This window comes from Convolutriloba macropyga, chromosome 6 (assembly GCF_964194025.1).
Source record: "Convolutriloba macropyga chromosome 6, txConMacr16.3, whole genome shotgun sequence".
Taxonomy (NCBI): domain Eukaryota; kingdom Metazoa; phylum Xenacoelomorpha; order Acoela; family Convolutidae; genus Convolutriloba; species Convolutriloba macropyga.
This window is the reverse complement of record NC_134473.1, coordinates 70,726,320-70,749,159: the sequence shown is the minus strand read 5'-3', so window position 1 is coordinate 70,749,159 and position 22,840 is coordinate 70,726,320. Positions and strand designations below refer to the sequence as shown.

General features: G+C 34.8%; 1 protein-coding gene across 1 annotated transcript in view; it reads right to left on the bottom strand.

The window, feature by feature from the left end:
* LOC142341392 (uncharacterized) overlaps nucleotides 1-19,959 on the bottom strand; it is a 71,775-nt gene extending 51,816 nt beyond the window's left edge. Inside the window, exons 1-6 of the mRNA XM_075392320.1 lie at nucleotides 19,548-19,959; nucleotides 14,638-14,997; nucleotides 11,136-11,399; nucleotides 9,706-9,940; nucleotides 6,923-7,147; nucleotides 3,766-3,952 (exon numbers count right to left, since the gene is read on the bottom strand). Of these exons, the coding sequence (XP_075248435.1) occupies nucleotides 3,766-3,952; nucleotides 6,923-7,147; nucleotides 9,706-9,940; nucleotides 11,136-11,399; nucleotides 14,638-14,997; nucleotides 19,548-19,959 (1,683 nt within the window). The remainder of the gene's footprint in view (nucleotides 1-3,765; nucleotides 3,953-6,922; nucleotides 7,148-9,705; nucleotides 9,941-11,135; nucleotides 11,400-14,637; nucleotides 14,998-19,547) is intronic.
* Nucleotides 19,960-22,840: the final 2,881 nt, after the last annotated feature.

The following is a 22,840-nucleotide window of genomic DNA, read 5'->3' as shown; positions in this document are numbered from 1 at the left end:
AAATTGTGCCATTGAACCTATATCGATCACCTGAGAAAATTCGTCTTTACAATAGATGATCTCAAAAGTTGATGTTTTTAAGGTCACTAAATAATTGGAATTTTAGTAAGAAATTAGAGAAATACAGATGAAGGCAAGATTGTCTACGTTTTGATATTTTTGATAAATATTTGATACAATTTTGTTGTTGTGCTTAGAATTTGGGTATTTTTTGACAATACTAAAAAAATTGGGTAGAATTTGGTTGTTCTTTGACCAGAGTTCGCTACTTTGTAGTAAAAATGGGTGTTTTTTGGCTAGATTTTTGTGGCAATTTTTGAGATATTTTTGCTCGAACTGGGTTCTTCTTTGTAGAATTAGGGCTTTTTGGCAAAATGTAGTAGATTTGGGTAAAAATTGGGCATTTTTTGCTATGAATTGTGTAATTCTGGAGTAGAAAAATATGTTTCTGCGCTAGAATTGTTTTTTTTGGCAACAGTTTGATATTTTTTGGTAACATTTGGATATTTTTGACAAAAATTGGATGTTTTGTGTCAAGAATTGGGTGTTTTTTACCAAGACCTGGGCTCTGTTGGCAGTAATTGTGCTTTTTTCACAATAATGGAGTGTTTGTTTTTCAAGAATTTGGAATTTTTTTGCTAAGAATTGAGTATTTTTTGACAATAATTGAATAATTTTTGGCAAAAAATGGGTATTTTTTGACAACGATTGGCTATTTTTGGACAAGAATTGGATGTTATTGGTAGAAATTGGGTATTTTTTGGCATGAAATTGTTTTTTTTTTCATTTTTTCAAGAATAGGGTATTTTCACAAGAAATGAGTATTTTTTACCAAAAACTTTTATCGTTTCAGGTTTCAGAATCTACAACTTCAAAAAATACAATTTTGTTCTCTTTTCACGACTTTTAAACTAAGCCTATTGGATTCTGCGTTAAAAATTACGTGATAAAGATGTACTGTAACACACAATTCTAAAAAGAATAGTTTTAGGTTTCAGGTCTCAGGAGCTAAAACTTCAGAAAAACCAAAAAGTGTAATTTCTTAGAGTTAAAGATATCGCTATCAAATGCTTTGTTTGAAAACAACACATAGAGAGTTGATGTAGCCTTCCATTCTCGAAGAAATTGTTTTGTAGTTTGAGGTTTGGGAAACTAAAACAACAGAAAACCTTAACCCATAATCTACAATTGACCATCAAATTATCATCATTGAAATCCACTTAAAAAAACCCTATAAAGTTGTACTGCAACGTACATTCACAAAAAAACATTTTTTAGTTTGAGGTTTCAGAATCTGAAACTACGAAAAAAAACAGCCAATTTTCAGTAATTGTTGTCTGTGCTTTAGTGTTTTTCATTGAAGTCGTGAAAGAAAAATAATCGATTATTGGAACAACTTTATCTGAAAAAATTTGTTTACGGTTTTGGGTTTTGAAACTCAAACTACCGAGAAACAAAACAGAAACTACCAAAAGAAACTTCCAAAAAATCGTAAAAGACTTAATCCTTGAAAAAAAGATTAAATAGTTAAAATTAGTTGAAGTGCATTAGAGCGGAAAACTGGATGCATTTCCCTGGGGCAATTAAGATAATTACCCCTGGGTAATTACGATAAGATGACAGGTCTATTGTTCTCACTCGCTGTTTTAGGTACATCTTTGGGTATTTGATGAAAAAAGGCTATACCTAATGTTAATACATAAGTGCATCCTTTTACCCCCCCCCCTTGATCTGCTCACATATCACTACTAACATTTTTCTCCAATTTGGCATCATAACTAAATATATCCAGCGGTTGTTTTCAAAATGGTTTCGTTTGTATTCAATTCTAAGCGGAAACAATTCTTTTTTAATAGAATTGATCACAAGCCAGCCAACCATTAAATGTTATAACCTGTTTATGAAAAAAAATGAACATTTAGTTTCTCTCATCTGTCTTCAAATGACACAATATTTAACTTTTCGCAACTATGTTTTCGAAATAAATTTTTAGTGCCAAAGTACAATGCTTGGGGAGATAATTGTTTTCACATTTATATTTTTCTGAGTTTTTACGGAGCTGTATTTCGATATGTGTTTGAAGTAATTTTTGGTTGAACTTTTTGCATAATAACAAGTGGCCAAAACTGTCTCCAGAAAGTTGCTCATTTCAATTATTTTTCTTTTTTGTTTTCACTGAAAAGTTTAAACCAAAAAAGAAACTGAGTTTTTTAATGTTCAGCTTTAACTTTTCACCTGCAAGCCACATGGATATAATAGCATTAAGATTATCCATGTATCTTCGTCCTACGAAATCGACAAAAACAATTGCATCGTCAGCAAATAGCAACAATCTTCTTTGTTTTTGGTTCCACTCCGAGGTTATTTCTATAAGTGAGAAAGAGCAGAGGACCAAGTACTCATCCTTGAGGAGCTCCACAAATTAATTATCTTTGTGATGAAATTGTTGCAAACATACTGGTGTCCGTTTTTGAGGTATAGTTCTAGAAAATCTTTCACTTTGCCTCTGAAAGCATATCTTATCTAGCATATCCATAATGACATTTACTGTTGATCATTTCCTTAGAAAACGAAATAATTTTCTATTCTAAGCTGGTTCTTATTGCAATTCATTAATCAAACCATTCCTTCAAGGTCTAAAAAATTAGCAGAAATCACAGTTCTGTTGCACTTAGTTTATTCATTTTCAATATTTTCATTCCTCTTATGCACGGCGCACGAGTTTAACTACCGCATCAAGGCCAGTATGTGCTTGCTCAGCGCCATGTAATGGTCAAGTTATTTAAAATGTGGGTACGTAAGAATAAGAAGTGATACTTATGATGTAACTTAACTAATGATGAGCATCTACGCTTAAACATAAACTTCACTAGTGTTTTCGAATTTAAAAAGCAAAACAAAAACAACAGAAGTTTTATTAAAAAATTGCGACCAAAAGTTTTATGCGTCCAATTTTTATTTCTCTTTCAAACGGCCTGCTGACAAGATCAGATATCAAATTTTGAATTTGGTATATTGATAAATTGCTATATTCTGGGAACCGAGAAAAAAGTAATTGGAAGATTTGATAATAAAAAGTTTTTGTTATGACCAAATCTTGTCATCCGAAAAAAAACATTTTTCAAAAGAAATTATTGTTATGAAGCTTTATTTTTAAAAAACATCAAAGAAAGGTCTAATAAAAAAAAGATTTGATCAAAATTGTTGTCAGGAAGGTTTGTCAAAAAGGTTTATCAAAGGATTTAACAAAAAAAAGATTTTATCAAATTTATTGTTTGATGATTTACCGAAAAAAAATTATGGGAGGAACATTTATCAAAAAGAAGGTTTTGATCAAAACTATTGTTTTGAAGACATATCAAAAAAAAATTATCAAAATAAAAGATTCATCAAAGAAAATAGATTTGATGAAAATTGTTGTTTTGAAAATTTATCAAAAGATGAAGATTTATGAAAGAAAATTTATCAAAAATAAGATTTATCAAAGAAAGGTTCATCAGGAAAGAATATTTGATAAACTTATTTTTATAATCAAAATTTTATCAAAGAGAAAGTTAAAACGGATAACAAGCTTAGTAATATTAAAATTCACTTTGCATCAAATGACCAAAAAAAACACAAAAACAGAAGGATAGCGTTCACCAGTTCATTTTTTGGGCAAAGTTTACGCAATTAAATTTTAAATTTCAACAAAAGTTGTCGCTTTTTCTCGAGAATTTTATAAATTTTCTGGACACGGTGACAGGACACCTGTTTAAAACTTGCCTTCATTCGTTGGTGGAGTTTGTGTACACTGTCACTCAACTTCATCTCAATACTCTCCATGGTTCTCGATGGACCAATCATAGTACACATTTTGGGATTGCTTCGATGACTTGATTCTTCGTGTTTGGGGACTTCTTCCAAGTTCAAATGGATTTCAGAGTCAGTCAGTTTAGATTCCAGCAGCACTCTACAACAAAATGATTTTTGGGGATTAAATGATAACGACAAAAAGTTGCATCGAAATGTACACTTTTCCCTGGCAGATTATGGCCGACTATAATTTCGTTTTTATAGAACAAATTTATTGCCATTACAAAGGACAAATAAAATGCATTAGTTTTTCACAAAGTTATGAATGCAATGTTTTCACGATGAGAAACGAAACCTTCCGTTGGTGTGAGAAATCTGTTCAACACGAAAAAGAAACGTTGAAATAATAGAACCAAAACCGAATGTTTTCATAGATATTGAAATTGAAGCCGAAATTGAAACAATCTTTGTTGAGTGATCGGTGTTTTCAGAGGCAGTAAAAACGTGGAGCCAGACTTTTATTCATGAAACGATGCGTCGCTTTTCCTCATCAAAATTTCTTCAATTCCAAAGTTAGATGCGCCATTAATTGTTGTCAAGACGCACGAAAATAAGAAACAAAACAACAGCTGTGAAAAATCACAGCGTTTCCCAGAGCTAAATTGCAATTTTCCACCAATCGCTTGCAAATTGTTTTTGTTACAGATATCTCAAGACACTACTATACCAAGGTAAATTTTCCTCGGTTGGAAGATATTTTAAGAACACAAATTTTGGAGCGGAAAATTGGTTGGTCACTGCACTTCTATGTAAAAACACAGAAAACTGACAATTTCTAAAAGCTTGGCCCCCAATGATTAGTTGTACCCTTTTTATCGGAAGGAGAGTGGGCTGATAATATCAGTATTTACTCCGAAATAATTGTCGACATCATAATTAAAATTTTTGTTTTTTCCAATTTGTTCAACAAAAACTTTAAAAAAAATTACAAATTCACAAAAAAAGTTCCCAAGCGAGGATGACAGAAAAATATCAAAGAGACAAGGACTAGCAGAATACAAAACAATGGCAGTAGAGAAATCATTCAGATGTTCCATTTCTGTCCGTTGCTATGTACTTCAACTGAAGAATCCAATTGTGTTTGAGGTTTTTTCTCTTGACAGACTGACGGCATTGAGATCAAAAAGCTGTGTAAACTATCTCATCTGACCAGTAGTAAAAACTGCCTTTATCTCCCCTGTGAGTAAGTAAACAACAGCCTGTGTATGCACTCTACATTCTGGCATGGTGTTTGTTTAATGTGCTGTATAGATTCCGAGTTGCTTCGCAACCAAAAACTTTCGAAGATCCCGCATGTTGGAAAAAATTCAAGAAGGCCGCCCCCTTTTAGTAATATGAAAAGCTTGAAGCTTGATTTTATCGTTGAAGCTGATATAATAACCACCACCACAAACACTACCACCACCCCCTTTTTCGCCCTCCGGAGTTACTCCACATAGAGGCCCCGCAACTTGGAGTTTGAAACTATTGTTGAAGTAAAGCTGATTTAGCAGCCTCCCCCGTCCGGACTCGCTCTCCACCACCACCAACTCCACCACCAATATCCCTCCTCCGCTCGCCGTGCAAACTCAACATAGAGCAGTCCCCTTCCCCAGTGCACCAGTTTCCAGAAATGATTCAATTAATCGTGGGAACAGTCAAAATTTTTCAGCTATCCGTTTTTACATTCTGCAACACTCCACAAGGTCACAACAGACTGTCTTGATCTTTTCTCGTCGCTGGACGAACTTTTTCCCACGTGCCGTTTTCGGTAGCCATCACCTCAAATGGCTGGGAAAATTCGATGATCATTCTGGAGAGAGCAGACAGCGACTGCCCAGCTTCAAATAAGTTTCTAGAAACAAAAATTTTGAATAAAAAGAATAAATACGTTGTTGGAGATTCCAGTAGTGCTGCGAGTGCATGCGGCTCTTATTTGCATTTCAAGATGACAAATTGTTAAAGGCCAGAGAGGGGGGGTAGTATTGGAGCGCGGTGGGTGCTAGTCATAATCATTGGCACATTTAAGTGGCGAGTAAATTAACTCGAATTTGTGAGTGAACTCCGTTTTTATAATCATAACAAACGGACAAAAGCGTTTCAAAACGGATTTTTTCTACGCTTTTTTCCTTGCAACCTTAGAGCACTTACTACTATATAAAGGAAATGAGAAATTTGCTCGTATATGATATGAAAGGAAAATGCGAGCAATATGAGGATTATGGCAATTAACAGCAAGCTTTAAACCCCTTTTAGTAAGCAGAATTTGATATACCTAAATGTGCCAATGTGTATATAGCAACGGACTGTAATGTCTAACATTTTCGCATTTTAGCCTCAACTCGTTTGCAGGTAAGGTAATTTTTTCAGATCAGACACCTTAAATTCCAACAGTCGGAGGAGCAATTGCTTAATTTCTCCTATAAACGTTTTTCGAAAAGTTTTTATTCATGAAATTAAATAAAGCAATAGCGAAATTAATAGTTTTCCGTTTTTGCATAAATTTGGGACTTATGTCTTCACTGTTCGCAAAAAAATGTTTATTATCGTTCCCTAGTTAAGACTTGTCTAAGTATTTGCGTATTTTTTCTTCTACTGAGTTCCAGAAACTCAAAAAGCTTGACAATTATCAAACATTTTAGTTTCCATTTCATTAGTTTCTATTTAGTTTCTAGTGTGAAAAAACAGAATTAATTGTTGCATCATTGTTCTTTTTCTATTAGTATGATCACTCACATCTTTCAGCTAAACGTGATGTTCTTTCAAGACAAATGAATATCTGATAAGATCTTGTGTGCTTTTTTTAAGATCAGTTAACCCGGGATACCAAAATGGCTTTTGATCAGACCATATTAGGGGTTTGGTTTCTAATCTGCTAGCATTGTTTTTCAGGGTCATTTAATATTTGGGTCTCTTAATATCTATGGCGTAATCTAAGCCAATTCTTTTACTCGTACTGATTAGAGACCAATGACTGGAATGCTTAAGCCACGGAACGAATGGAAAAATTTAGTACATTGGAAATCAGCACCGCAAATTTGTACTTCAGTTTACTTTTTTACAACTTTCCAAAAAATAAACAACGTACTCTTGTGTATGCGATGACGTCATGCCGCCGACCAAATTGGCTGCTCCTCCAGATGTGCTGTGATTGGTTGACGAGGATGGCAGCACAGTCGTGTGGAGACTGAGGAGTATCATGACGTCATCGCTGCCCTCGACAGAATTGACGAACTTGGCAGCGAGTCTCTCTACATCCTCCTCTATCTTGTGGTATCTCTCTGCTAGCTCGTTCTCACAGCTTGCTAACCACCTGAAGTGAACTAAAATTAAGTAGTCCAAGGTCTGGGACCTGGATCAACGATTTCCCGCAAAAAAGTATGTAAGAGTGCGACTGAAATGGGTTCAGTTTTCAGTGGAAATAGGGTTCGAAACTATTACTACTTCTAGAGTTTCATTGGTCTTCTGAAGGGGGATTAATGAAGCGAAAGTGATGCTGCAATAAGGTGATTTTTGAGGAAAGGCTACACTCCTACAACGTTTTGGGTCCTCGTAGCGACATCGATGACAATAAAAACTAAACTTAGGTGATGTGGTGTTCATATTAATGCAGTGTTATTTTTTAGACAGATTGCTGTAACCTACATTTTCAAATGCAATCTGTTTTGGCAGAAGCTCATTCAATTAGAAAGAAAACTTTTAATTAGAATGTAATTCCCGGGTCGCCACTTCTTAGTAGTCATACAAGGATCATATATGATGTCATGTACATCATAACGTAATTCCGTAATTCCTAGTCCGATCCTTGTATGACTACTAAAAAATCATACATAATCCTTGTATGATTAATGAGAAATCATAAATGAACCTAGATTGATTACAAAGAATCATACGTCTATTTTTCATAAATCTTTTTACCATGTACGTTTTTTTTTACATTTTATTCGGTAAGGCATCACCTATGTGATTCTCCGACATCATTTTGTGATCCGCTAAAAGCCCCTAACGTACAATATTATTTGAAAAGTTGGACACTAAATAAAAAGTAAGTCCAAATACATAACTAAGGTTTTGTGAATATGTTCAAATTTCAAAGTTATTCTTTTAGCGCACACAAAGAATCAAATGTGATACAATAATTTATTATGTCTTCTGACTACATTATACGAGAATATCGGTAATACCTTGTATGATATCCACGAAACTTTTTCAACTCTGATAGAAAATGAAAATTATACAGTTTTTAGGCTCTGAAGTTCTTTGTATGATCCCTGTAAGATTTCTCGGAAATCATATGTGATACTTGTATGACTACCAATAGTTCATACAAATCATATGTGCCCCAGTACGATTACTAAGAATCATATATGACCCAGTATAGCTACTAAGATTTTTGTATAATGAGCAATCCCGGTTAAAAAAATTTTCCGACATCGAAACCACGAAGTGCACCAATTTTTGACATACCGAGTTGTCATTAAGCAATAGACTATAACGCTCTGAAAAATTGTTTCTATTAAGTGCTGTAGATATCTTGAGATAAAGATTTGTTACTGTTGTTGCTTGAGGGATAGAATAACCCAATTAACATGAAAACCGTCAAATACCTTAGAAAGCCACTGTTAAAAATTTCTGATGTTGTTATAGATAATATTCTCTCTCTAACAAAATATTCAGGCAGATATGAAGAGCATTCACACTTAAGTAGTTGTCAATATGAAATGCTACTTACATCAATACGCCAAACTATAAAAACAATCTAATCGTCTAATAAAGGGTCAATGTTGACTGAATATACAGTCGAGCATCCTAATTAAAAATGAGCATATGTATTTTCATGGATCCAGTAAAACTTTTTGGTGTCCATTTGTCGTGAACTATTATCATTTGTGGGTTGAGCAAAAGTACATTTATCAGAATAATTTTTGTCAATTCGGGAAAATTACTTGTTTATTGGTTGAAAATTACTTGTTCCGGAATATTCGGGAAAGTTACTTGTTTGAGGTTGATGTGCCCAATGAAATTGGGCACACCAACCTCAGAGGTCATTTGAATTTTAGGGCACCAGATGCTAGAACTGGGTTAAGTTCCAACAATACTTGAATGAAGTAGGCGAGTTAACTGCAGCAACCCTTACCCATCAAACAAAAAATTAATGTGAAATTTTTCAGACATTCCATTTCTAAATATATGAAATTTCAAATTTTTGTAATATATAGTTTTTCGGAATTTCCCAAAATAGGGTCCATGCGCCCTGACTACGTTAGAAGCATTAGTGAGCATAAGAACTTCATGTGCAATTTTCAGGGCAAAAAAGAACAAACTCACGAAAAGACTTTTAATTTTTTGAGTCGGAAAGATTTCGTGGATTTCCTTTAGAGTTGAGCACAAATCCAGTGTAAAACATTTGCGTCCAGCTAAAGCCAAGCGGGAAAACATTGAGTTGAGAAAAACTACGGTTGTTCATGTGGGTCAAGAATAAGTCTCCTCTAGGCAGTCTGGGTCAAGCGTGGTCTTTTCACGCTTGACCCAGAGCTGCATGAGCTTCGTTTCGTTCTTACCCAGAAGTCGAGAATTCAATTTGGCTCAGAATATATCTTTAGTACTGTTAATTATTGTCAAGGTACTTCAATATTTAACAATTTGAAGAACTTTTACAGTTGCTCGGGTCAAAAATTTTGCCCAATTCCAGCGTTAAAAATCCGGGATAAGAGTGGACACGGTTTTCTACCGTTGATCCACTGTTTTGACGCTTAAAAATCGATGGAAAGAAACCTAACTTGTCCACATTTTCCACTCTTTTCACCGATTTTTAACGGTGGACGCCTCGATCCTGATAAGAGTTATGTCAGAGTTTTAGAGACTGGTTACCTGCAGCACTTGGACAACTCAAAACACCTGGCGATTGGGTCAATGAATACGAGTGAGATGTAGGACGGACTTGCCAGTGCTCTCATCAATTGGATTCTGGCTCTGCAATCTTGTAGCGAGGCACTCGTGATCTGATCCCGACCTGGCTTCCTCAGCAACTCAGCTCCGTTCTCCAGCAGAAGCTGGATCATCGACATATTGTCACGCAAACAGGCAATTTGGAGAGGAGTCGTACCTAAAGAGGCACGAACAAGGAGTCGTAGGTTGTCGTAGGACACGTGATGGTTGTCCGACCCAAACACCATCAACAGCACTTACTAACTGAAAAATACCTAGTATGGTTTTTGTTACCAACAAGATCGTGCCCTTAAGAACTCCCGCAAAAAATTGACTATGATGAAAATTGGGGTCTTTCCCATTATAGCCCCCCCCCCCATTATGCTATAATTACCATGTTTGAGGGGGCTATAGGTTATCTGACCACTAAGCTGGGGGGGGGGGGGGGCTATAATGGGAAAGACCCGAAAATTGAAATAAACACACGTGATAGTAACAACGATTTGATTCGGTAGCTAAGCAATGATTTAATTAAAGTAATGGTTATCAATTTCCCTAACCGACTGCTGCGTTTCCATCACACTTTTTATGGAAAACGAGGCTGAGGCATTTGACCAGAATTACATTGCTTAAAGGTTTCCTCTGATCATATTATAACTAAGAGCATTGTCCAGACTTTGGCGCATTTTTGAGGAGTTCCAGATTCTGCGAGTTTTATTTAATGGCGGCCCAGTGTGCTTTTATATTGGGTCTGCTCTAGACTGCACCAATCTTGCCTACGTTCTCCCCAAATCCGTCAGGGTCTCTCTGTTGTACTCGACCTGTTATAGGCACCCTCTGTCTGTTTTTGGCCGAAACTCTCGCCCAGGGGTGTCATTGTTCACATCTACGAATTTGCTAGCTTTGTACGCAATTCGAAATTTCCTTTTTCCAGAATATTGATCAACACGATCAAAAAAGGATGCTAGGATCCTAATTTTTACAAACTATTCACATTTTTTTGCTATTCACCGATATTTGCCAAAGTGATGTTTTGAAAGAAAAACATGTGTTAATAATTTGTATACATACAATTTTTTGTTTCGTTAAAAAACTCTAAATGAAGGTTTTACAGTTCAGCAAAAACCTTTAAGCAAACATGAACAAACCACACACAAACAAACATAAACAAACATAGGATCTATTCTGTCCCCCCCCCCCCACCTTAGTGAGCTTATATTTTTTACGACCCCAGGAGCACGTGCTATTCTCTTACATAATAACGTGCTATATAACAACATATAATTTGTAACTGGGGGGCGTAAAAAACATTGGGGGGAGGGGACAGAATAGATACCAAACATAAACAAACATAAACAAACACAATTTCTAACCTCTTCCGAATACTTCAGTCGTAGCTTTTCCGTTTACGTCAAAGTTCTTCTGCAACAACGATTTCGTAATCATCTGCCGACCATACTCTACGGAGGCATGCAAAGCATCTGATTGGTCAACTCTCTCGTCAGACAAGAGAAGATTACACAACACCTCGTGACCATTCTTAATTGTGTTATGTAATGGAGTGAATCCTCGTGAGTCTCGGAAACAGAGCGGCGCATTCGGATCTTTCATTATGCTTTCCACTGATTCGAGGTCACCTAAATAGTGAGAGTCGGCAATGTATATTCTGAACGATCCGAAGTTCAAAACCTTCTTTTCCAACCCTAAATTGGATCAGCTATAAAGGAAAAAAAGCTATTTCTCGAATCAATTTTTGTCAAGTTGTACTTTTGCTCGACCTTAATATGTTACGCTTGATTTTTGCTTGACCAGGATCCCGGCTCCCGCAAAAATCAAATCTTCGTTATGGAAAAAGTTTTTGCGTTTTATCAAACTGTTTTCGATAAAATACGAAAAAAGTCGAAATATCAGCATTGTTGAAAAAAAAATTGTTGTTTTTCAGTTAAGTCAAAGATTTTTTTAAGTAAATCACAGTATGAAGCAAAATTTTGTGTTTAAGTTGTCAAAAAGCAAAACAAAAATCCCTCTAGCTTTTCCAGCAAAAAAAAACAGATTTTACGGTCTTTTTCTTTAAACCAGAAAATTTTTTGCTTAATAATAGCCGTTATCAATTGGGTCAAGTAGTTGAGTCAAATGTCAAATGAAAAGAGGAATTAAAATTGTAAACCCAGTGTCATCATAACATTATCAGACTCAATTCTTCCCAATTCATGAGAGAGAAAAGTAATGCTGGTTTATGCATTGATACTAGTACGTATATTCTGTTGCAAGCACTAACAGTTATGGATCTATTGATTTATTTTGTTTTGGGGTGTCAGGACAAAATTATCAATGCCAAAATACCCAAACTATACCCAATATTTTATTCTAACGTTGAAACTGTAAGAAAGATTATTTAGCATAATATTTAGTTAGTGCGTTTGGCCATGCCTCGCGGGCCACAGCCATGCCTCAGCGATCCGTGGGACTTGATATGAAACTATCACAATCGAACATGGGATTAAACTAGCAACTTAATTGCGAGAAAACATGCTTGTAAATTTGAGTGCTAATTTGTAATCGGATTATTGAACGAAAAGATCAAACGGAATAAATTGGGTATAATGGCATTGGGTATTTTGGCACATTGGGTATTTTGGCATTGGGTATTTTGTCACGTAACCCCGTTTTGGACCCCCCCTCCCCCGCAAAAAGAGCATAAAAACTTTTATGCCCCAAGGCACGCACTATTTTTTTATTGCAAGCGAACTATATAAAGTCGATTAAATGGCTACGTGGATCAGAACTGGGGCTCTCAAACAGATAAGATCGACCGATTTTTTTAACAATAATGAACCATTAAAAGATTATGAAATACCGCCAGTCCAACGTTAGAACTGAAAATAGTTTGAAAACTACTTCAAAAGCGACAAGATTTTACACCGAGCACCACAAGATTGTTAAGTGAAGTGAATGTTACCTCCTTTTGCAAACGACCACACTTCGGTTGATAATATCAGACAAACTGCTCAAAAATCTTGCTAACAAAAAGGTGATGGGCTAAAAAGCCGAGGATGTATCACATATGCTCTTTTTATGTTGTTTCGTCGATTCCATTCTTAGGGATATTTAATTGCAAATAATATTTCACAATTGCCAATTTTAGAATAAAAGTTTGAACTGAAATTTTTGAATCCTTACATTTCATTTGAATTTGAATTTAACCAGAACAGTAATATAAATATGTAAAATAATAGATGTTACTGCCTGGCCGGCATCCCAAAGAGACTTATGTCTCATCGAGTGGGTAGCCCAGAAGTATATTGGAGGAGACCTAACGGATGTCAAAAAAACATATCTATTAAATTTTGATTTTCAAAAATGTAAAGGAAAGTAAAATTTTTGTCAAAAAATTTTAACTGATGGCGGTTCATTTTAGCTATATTTTCTGGGATTAGGTTGTTTTCAGCGGCATAAATGTGAGCCAGTCTGAGCTATCGTTGTAAAGATTTTCTTTCCTGTTTCTTTATGATATCGTTTGCATGGTAAAATTGCTTTAGTTGTATTCCGAGCTACTCGTCTAGCAAAAAGTTCTTTCTTATTAAGAAATTTATGAAAAGATTTGTCGGCCAGTTGCAAAAAAACTTTCTGAATTTTTGATACATACAGTTCAAATATGTTGAGCAATTTGAATTTGCTCATTATTGATTGAACGGAATCAAATTTCCGTTTAAAAAAATTGCTCGAAAAATTATTTTTTGCAAATTGAAAATTTTGTTCAGATTTGATTTAGTTGTACAACCATAAACAATAAGACCATAAGTTATTACAGACTTGGCATAGCTTTCATAGAAAAGTAGTAACTGATTTTTTGTAAAGTAGTATCTTGCGTTGTACAATACTCCGCAAAACTTGCTCATCTGTTTCGCTATTTTTTCAATATGAGATTTGTAATTCAGTTTGTGGTTTATAATGATACCTAAATACGTAACTTTGTTTACATTTTGTACGTTTTTACCTAGAAAATCTTTGTTCAAATATTCGCGTTTTCCGAAATCCATGAAGCTGCATTTTTTGTCATTAATTGTCAACTTATGCTCTTCAAACCATCTCATTGTTTCCTTAACTTCATTATAGAAAAAACTATTGTTCTGCTTTGCAGCAGAGTAAATTGTAGTATCATCTGCAAACATAGTAATTTTGTTTGACTTACAAACTCTCGTGAGATCATTAATGTATAACAGGAAAAACAGTGGACCCAAGACTGACCCTTGCGGAACGCCATAGTTTAACTTCAACTTTTGTGAGACAGAATTAATGTATTCAAATTTTTGCTCGATAATGGTAAAAATTTGCTAATTATCGCTCCACAAGGTCAAATTTGCAAAATGACATAATCGCAATGATTCTGCTCCATTTACTATATTCTTTCGTCTATTTTAATCATTAGTTAAGACCTCTTTAGGAAAAATCACTGCCTAAAAACTAAGAAACAGTTTATGTTGTCGAGTTAAATGTTTTATTTTTGCTGCGAAAACATTTGTTTACTGATGAACTCAGAAGGCATTCCACAAAAGAACACAATATACCACTGCTTCTTCGATGCTTAAACATGTTGGCGTGGGTACCCCCAGTGCGCAACCCAAGCGGGTCTAAAGCACCAGTGTCCTGTCCAAGTTGAGTCTGGACCCTAGTGTGTGACACAAGACGATCTCATGTTCCTTTTGCCGGACTCAAGTTGGCTTGATCGGAGCCTATTTTAGTCTATCTGGATGGTCTGGTAACCCTGTACGCCACCCAAGTTCGTCTGATCTGAGCTCTGATCAGTGAATTATCAGTTTTGATCAGCGATATATCTCTAGTATACAAACTTAGCTCAATTCTTAAACTGATTACCTTTCATGCACGAGTCCAAAAACTGTTTCTGCAAATCCCGCCTGAAATCTCTAATCTCCGAAAAGAACCTCGGCCTGTTCACAAATCTGGCCGGAACTGAAAACGGGGGCGACATCGAACTCGCATCCGTCTCGGCTGCCGTCGACTTCCGAGACCTGAACGACTGCTGAGTCGTTGAACTGAGTCGTGGCGAGTCATGTCGAGCCGATTCGATTCGAGGTGATCCGTGTCGTGGCGACTCGTGTATTTGTACATTGTAGCTGTTACTGCGCGAAGATTTCTCCTGTTCGATTTTGAAGGTTTCGTCGTTATTCAATTCTGATTGGTCAATATTGACACGAGAGCCTATTGAGCTCTCGTCTGTTTGAACTTCGTCGATTACTACTCTCGGCGCGAATTCAAGATCAGACATGAGTTGAGCCGATAGATTAAATTAGTGTTGAAAAATTAATATTTTTTACGGAAAATACGTTTATGCAACCAATATTTACGTAATTTTTGACGTATTAATGCTGAATAGCATGAGCAATTTTTTAGATCCTAAAATGGCGGCGATTAAATAGGTTCGATAGGATTAACCACATGATTTTTATATAATTTTAAGAAATTGTATATTAAGTTATCAAAAAAATGTCCGAATATAATTAATTTCGACAAAAAATCAGGAAAGGTCGAAATATTGATTCTTTAAAATAATTGAACTGATTGTAACGAGAATGAAAGCAATATTTGTAAACAAAAGCCTGGTCAATTTGATTATTCTATCGGTCCGAAGATTGTGTATAACTTTGATTATCCCGACAAAAAACAATTAATACCAAATGTTTATCGACGTTTCAACTGATCTTTGTGTTTTATGATGTCCCGTTCCTTTAAAAACCCGATTTGCCACAAGATTAGGCGGGATATTTACGATGGATTAATCGGCATCGATTAGTGTGATTCGATGCACACTGTGTTTTGATCATTTATGGTCGATCTTTTGAAGGTTAACAGCCAGCGCAACATACAACAATTGGTCTTTATTAGACAGTTCTTTTATTGTCAAATTCCACTTTCTTCAAGCAAAAGTTAAAGCTAATCTCGAACTTCTTTAATTGCTGTTTTGGGATTGAAATCCGCTGAATTATATACTTTTTTCGCTTTTTTCCACATTTTCACTTTTTTTTCGCTTTTCTCGCTTAAATCCACTGTTTCACTTTCTTTCGTTTATGTTAACGCTTCTTATAACTTCCAATCAGAACAGATAATTTATATTTTTGGCATAAAATGAACAAGACCTACTTGTGAAGGTCTGGGCGTGGAACAGAAAGTTCCAAAACAAAGATAGTCTCTAATGGACTTGGGTTCTACGAGTGTCTGGAATTTTGACCAGTGGTTGAATAAATGATAATGAGTGTCACTGCTTTACTTTATTGTATGGTGTTCGAACGCATCGCATCAACAAATTCTCCAAACAAAAAAGTATACCTAATACCTAACTCTAAAATCTTCAAGTTTAATAGGTGATTTAAATGTCAAGAAATAATCTTGTAATCACACCGCTGTTCCAAAGATTCAAAAGTCCAAATACTACCCCAAAAATATTAGTGTCTCCTGAAATTTTGGCAGCCAAAATTGTTTGGCACCTCTACTTAAATATGCGTCTCTCGGCTTAGCATATCTTTGATGCCATTTTATTTTTAGAAACAGAGATATCACAGATGCTTATGACGGTGTCAGGACAAAATACCCAATACCAAAGTACCCAATGTGACAAAATACACAAAAAGACCCAATATTTTATTCTACGGTTGAAACTATCAGAACGATTATTTAGCGTAATATTTAGTTAGTGCATTTGGCCATGCCGCTGTGGCCCGTGGATCTTGATATGAAACTATCACAACTGAACATCGGATTCAACTATCATTGTAATTTCGAGTGCTAGTTGGTAATCGGATTATAGAACCAAAAGATCGAAGGAAATAAATTGGGTAAAATGGCATTGTGTATTTTGGCACATTGGGTATTTTGTCATGTAACCCTTATGACATATCAAAAACTACAGTCACCTTGAAACTTGTTCATTAAAGCCAAATAAAAAACTCTAGATTTCTGGTCGCTATATTTAGTTTTTTTCAAACACAGCGCCCTGTCATACATCTGGAAAAAGAATATAGAGAGTGTATTGGAACATACATTAGGAAAAACAATAAAAATGAAAACGTTATAAAAAAAGTTTCTCTCCAAAAAAGTTTGAAAAAAACTTTAAAAATGAATACTATAACAATTTTGGTATTATATTGAAGAAAAACGAGCAATTTGAAAAGTTAACGTGCAAATGATAGATCTTGTTGTTCTGATTCCAGAGTGTGAGGTCTATATTTTGATAACATTCAAGTTTGAATTAATTTTACATCACAATCTGACTATGATAAGATATAGAAAAGAGCGACACAGTTATGCGCAACTGGAGAAAGTTTGAAAAAAGACTGAAAACTTGAAAATGACAGAAAGCTTAGAAAAGACTGAAGGAAAAACCGGAAGAGTACAGTGAAAAGCCAACTGAAAATCGAGCAGTTCTGTTTAAATATTTCATAAACATTGACAACAAAAATGAAACATATTTTTTCCTAAAATGATGAATAGGTGAGCAAGCGTAAAAAACTAAAAATATAAATCAAAGAAGAAAATTTTTTGAAAGGGCATCAATAGATCTTGCTAAAAGTTTTTCAAGTTAGCTCTGTGGGCAAATTCCGAGCAAATATATCCAAAAAGTAGTCATAATTTGCTTTTTTAAAGAAAAGTTACAAAATTTAAGGTATAAAAAGCTCTGTTTACCCACACACTTGAAGAGGGATTGTATCAAATTTGAGACAACTTTTTTGCGGCTGATTAAAATCAAAACAAAATGTGAACTAAAACCTGAAATAATCAAAAACTAGCAAAATGCTGAACAGCTCCAGATCTTGGCAAAATAAATGTAGGTGTAATCCAATAGTTCATTTTTGAAAAATTTGAGAAAGAAAAGTGCGCGCCATGTGATTCGATATGACAATGTTTGTTACCTCCTTTTGCAAACGACCACACTTCGATTGATAATATCAGACAAACTGCTCAAAAATCTTGCCAACAAAAAGGTGATGGGCTAAAAAGCGGAGGATGTACCTTATATGCTCTTTTTAAGTTGTTTGGTCGATTCCATTCTTAGGGATATTTAATTGCAAATAATATTTCACAATTGCCGATTTTAGAATAAAAGTTTGAACTGAAATTTTGAATCCTTACATTTCATTTGAATTTGAATTTAACCAGAACAGTAATATAAATTTGTAAAATAATAGATGTTACTGCCTGGCCGGCATACCAAAGTGACTTATGTCTCATCGAGTGGGTAGCCCAGAAGTATATTGGAGGAGACCTAACGCATGTCAAAAAACATATCTATTAAATTTTGATTTTCAAAAATGTAAAGGAAAGTAAAATTTTTGTCAAAAAATTTAACTGATGGCGGTTCATTTTAGCTATATTTTCTGGGATTAGGTTGTTTTCAGCGGCATAATTGTGAGCCAGTCTGAGCTGTCGTTGTAAAGATTTTTTTCCTGTTTCTTTATGATCTCGTTTGCTTGGTAAAAATCCTTTAGTTGTATTCCTAGTTACTCTTTAAGCAAGAAGTTCTTTCTTATTAAGAAATTTATGGACAGATTTGTCGGCCAGTTGCAAAAAAACTTCTCGAAAAATTTCTGATACATACAGTTCAAATATGTTGAACAATTTGAATTTGTTCATTATTGATTGAACGGAATCAAATTTTCGTTTAAAAAAAATGCTCGAAAAATTATTTTTAGCAAATTGAAAATTTTGTTCAGGTTTGATTTAGTTGTACAATCATTAACAATAAGACCATAAGTTATTACAGACTTGGCATAGCTTTCATAGAAAAGTAGTAACTGATTTTTTGTAAAGTAGTATCTTGCGTTGTACAATACTCCGCAAAACTTGCTCATCTGTTTCGCTATTTTTTCGATATGAGATTTGTAATTCAGTTTGTGGTTTATAATGATACCTAAGTACGTAACTTTGTTTACATTTTGTACGTTTTTACCTAGAAAATCTTTGTTCAAGTATTCACGTTTTCCGAAATTCATGAAGCTGCATTTTTTGTCACTAATTGTCAACTTATGCTCTTAAAACCATCTCATTGTTTCCTTAACTTCATTATAGAAAAAACTATTGTTCTGCTTTGCAGCAGAGTAAATTGTAGTATCATCTGCAAACATAGTAATTTTGTTTGACTTACAAACTCTCGTGAGATCATTAATGTATAACAGGAAAAACAGTGGACCCAAGACTGACCCTTGCGGAACGCCATAGTTTAACTTCAACTTTTGTGAGACAGAATTAATGTATTCAAATTTTTGATCGATAATGCTAAAAATTTGCTGATTATCGCTCCACAAGGTCAAATTTGCAAAATGACATAATCGCAATGATTCTGCTCCATTTACTATATTCTTTCGTCTATTTCAATCATTAGTTAAGACCTCTTTAGGAAAAAGCACTGCCTAAAAACTAAGAAACAGTTTATGTTGTCGAGTTAAATGTTTTATTTTTGCTGCGAAAACATTTGTTTACTGATGAACTCAGAAGGCATTCCACAAAAGAACACAATATACCACTGCTTCTTCGATGCTTAAACATGTTGACGTGGGTACCCCCAGTGCGCAACCCAAGCGGGTCTAAAGCACCAGTGTCCTGTCCAAGTTGAGTCTGGCACACTAGTGTGTGACACAAGACGATCTGGATGGTCTGGTAACACTGTACGCCACCCAAGTTCGTCTGATCTGAGCTCTGATCAGTGAATTATCAGTTTTGATCAGCGATATGTCTCTAGTATACAAATTTAGCTCAATTCTTAAACTGATTACCTTTCATGCACGAGTCCAAAAACTGTTTCTGCAAATCCCGCCTGAAATCTCTAATCTCCGAAAAGAATCTCGGGCGATTCACAAATCTGGCCGGAACTGAAAACGGGGGCGACATCGAACTCGCATCCGTCTCGGCTGCCGTTGACTTCCGAGACCTGAACGACTGCTGAGTCGTTGAACTGAGTCGTGGCGAGTCGTGTCGAGCCGACTCGATTCGAGGTGATCCATACCGTGGCGATTCGTGAATTTGTACATTGTAGCTGTTACTGCGTGAAGATTTCTCTTGTTCGATTTTTAAGGTTTCGTCGTTATTCAATTCTGATTGGTCAATATTGACACGAGAGCCGATTGAGCTCTCGTCTGTTTGAACTTCGTCGATTACTACTCTCGGCGCGAATTCAAGATCAGACATGAATTGGATTAGATTAGTGTCGGAAAATTAATATTTGTTACGGAAAATACGTTTATGGAACCAATATTTACGCAATTTTGGACGTATTAATGCTTAATAGCTTGAGCAATTTTTTAGATCTCAAAATGGCGGCAATTGATTAAGTTCGACGGGATTAAGCACATGATTTTTATATAATTCTTAAAAATTGTATATTAAGTTATTAAAAAATGTTCGAATATAATTAATTTCGACAAAAAATCGAGAACTGTCAAAAGATTGATTCTTGAAAATAATGAAAATTAAAAGTGATGAGATAAAGAATTTTCGTTAACGAAAATCGTTGACCAGAGGTCAATTCGATTGTTCTATCGGTTCTAAGTTTGTGTATAACTTTGATTATCCCGACAAAGAACAATTAAAACCAAATGTTTATTGACGTTTTAACTGATCTTTTTGTTTTATGATATCGGTTTCTTTGAAAACCCGATTTGCCACAAGATTAGGCGGGATATTTACGATGGATTAATCGTCATCGATTAGTGTGATTCGATGCACACTGTGTTTTGATCATTAATGGCCGATCTTTTGAAGGTTAACAGCCAGCGCAACACAACAATTGGTCTTTATTAGACAGTTCTTTTATTGTCAAATTCCACTTTCTTCAACCAAAAGTTAAAGCTAATCTCGAACTTCTTTAATTGCTGCTTTGGGATTGAAATCCGCTGAATTATATACTTTTTTCGCTTTTTTCCACATTTTCACTTTTTTTCGCTTTTCTTGCTTAAATACACTTTTTTTATCTTTTTTCGCTTTTCTCGCTTAAATCCACTTTTTCAGTTTTTTTCGTTTATTTTAACGCTTCTTATAATTTTCAATCAGAACAGATAATTTATATTTTTGGCATAAAATGAACAAGACTACTTGTGAAGGTCTGGGCGTGGAACAGAAAGTTCCAAAACAAAGATAGTCTCTAATGGACTTGGGATCTACAAGTGTCTGGAATTTTGACCAGTGGTTGAATAAATGACAATGAGTGGCACTTCTTTAATTTATTGTATGGTGTTCAAACGCATCGCATCAACAAATTCTCCAAACAAAAAGTATACCTAATACCTAACTCTAAAATCTTCAAGTTTAATAGGTGATTCAAATGTCAAGAAATAGTCTTGTACTCACACCGCTGTTCCGAAGATTCAAAAGTCCAAATACTACCCCAAAAATATTAGTGTCTCCTGAAATTTTGGCAGCCAAAATTGTTTGGCACCTCTACCTAAATATGCGTCTCTCGGCTTAGCATATCTTTGATGCCATTTTATTTTTAGAAACAGAGATATCACAGATGCTTATGACGGTGTCAGGACAAAATACCCAATACCAAAGTACCCAATGTGACAAAATACCCAAAAAGACCCAATATTTTATTCTACGGTTGAAACTATCAGAACGACTATTTAGTTAGTGCATTTGGCCATGCCGCTGTGGCCAGTGGAACTTGATATGAAACTATCACAACTGAACATCGGATTCAACTATCATTGTAATTTCGAGTGCTAGTTGGTAATCGGACTATAGAACCAAAAGATCGAAGGAAATAAATTGGGTAAAATGGCATTGTGTATTTTGGCACATTGGGTATTTTGTCATGTAACCCTTATGACATATCAAAAAATACAGTCACCTTGAAACTTGTTCATTAAAGCTTAATAAAAACTCTAGATTTCTGGTCGCTATAATTAGTTTTTTTTTCAAACACGGCGCCCTGTCATACATCTGGAAAAAGAATATAGAGAGTGTATTGGAAGTTTTGGAACATACATTAGGAAAAACAATAAAAATGAAAACGTTATAAAAAAAGTTTCTCTCCAAAAAAGTTTGAAAAAAACTTTAAAAATGAATACTATAACAAATTTGGTATTATATTGAAGAAAAACGAGCAATTTGAAAAGTTGACGTGCAAATGATAGATTTTGTTGTTCTGATTCCAGAGTGTGAGGTCTATATTTTGATAACATTCAAGTTTGAATTAATATTACATCACAATCTGACTATGACGAGATATAGAAAAGAGCGACACAATTATGCGCAACTGGAGCAAGTTTGAAAAATGATTGAAAACTTGAAAATGACAGAAAGCTTAGAAAAGACTGATGGAAAAACCGGAAGAGTACAGTGAAAAGCCAACTGAAAATCGAGCAGTCCTGCTTAAATTTTTCATATACATTGACAACAAAAAGGAAACATATTTTTTCTTAAAATGATGAATAGGTGAGCAAGCGTGAAAAACTGAAAATATAAATCAAAGAAGGAAATTTTTTGAAAGGGCATCAATAGATCTTGCTAAAAGTTTTTCAAGTTAGCTCTGTGGGCCAATTTTGAGCAAATATATCCAAAAAGTAGTCATAATTTGCTTTTTTAAAGAAAAGTTACAAAATTTAAGGTATAAAAAGCTCTGTTTACCCACACACTTGAAGAGGGATTGTATCAAATTTGAGACAACTTTTTTGCGGCTGATTAAAATCAAAACAAAATGTGAACTAAAACCTGAAATAGTCAAAAACTAGCAAAATGCTGAACGGCTCCAGATCTTGGCAAAATGAACGTAGGTGTAATCCAATAGTTCATTTTTTTGAAAAATTTGAGAAAGAAAAGTGCACGCCAAGTGATTCGATATGACAATGTTCTTTATCATACCTGTATTGAAAGAAGTGAGGTAGTTTTTTTCTCAATTAAAAATTCATTTATGTCCGCAAATTGTGAATTTCTTGAGGAACTGACTTTTTCGAATTGCCCCTAATTAATTTGGTTTTGAGATTACAAAAAGACAAATTGTACAGAAAATTGATGTACTGTTATGAAAATAAACATTTAGAAAATCAAAACATATTTGTGCTTTGTGTTG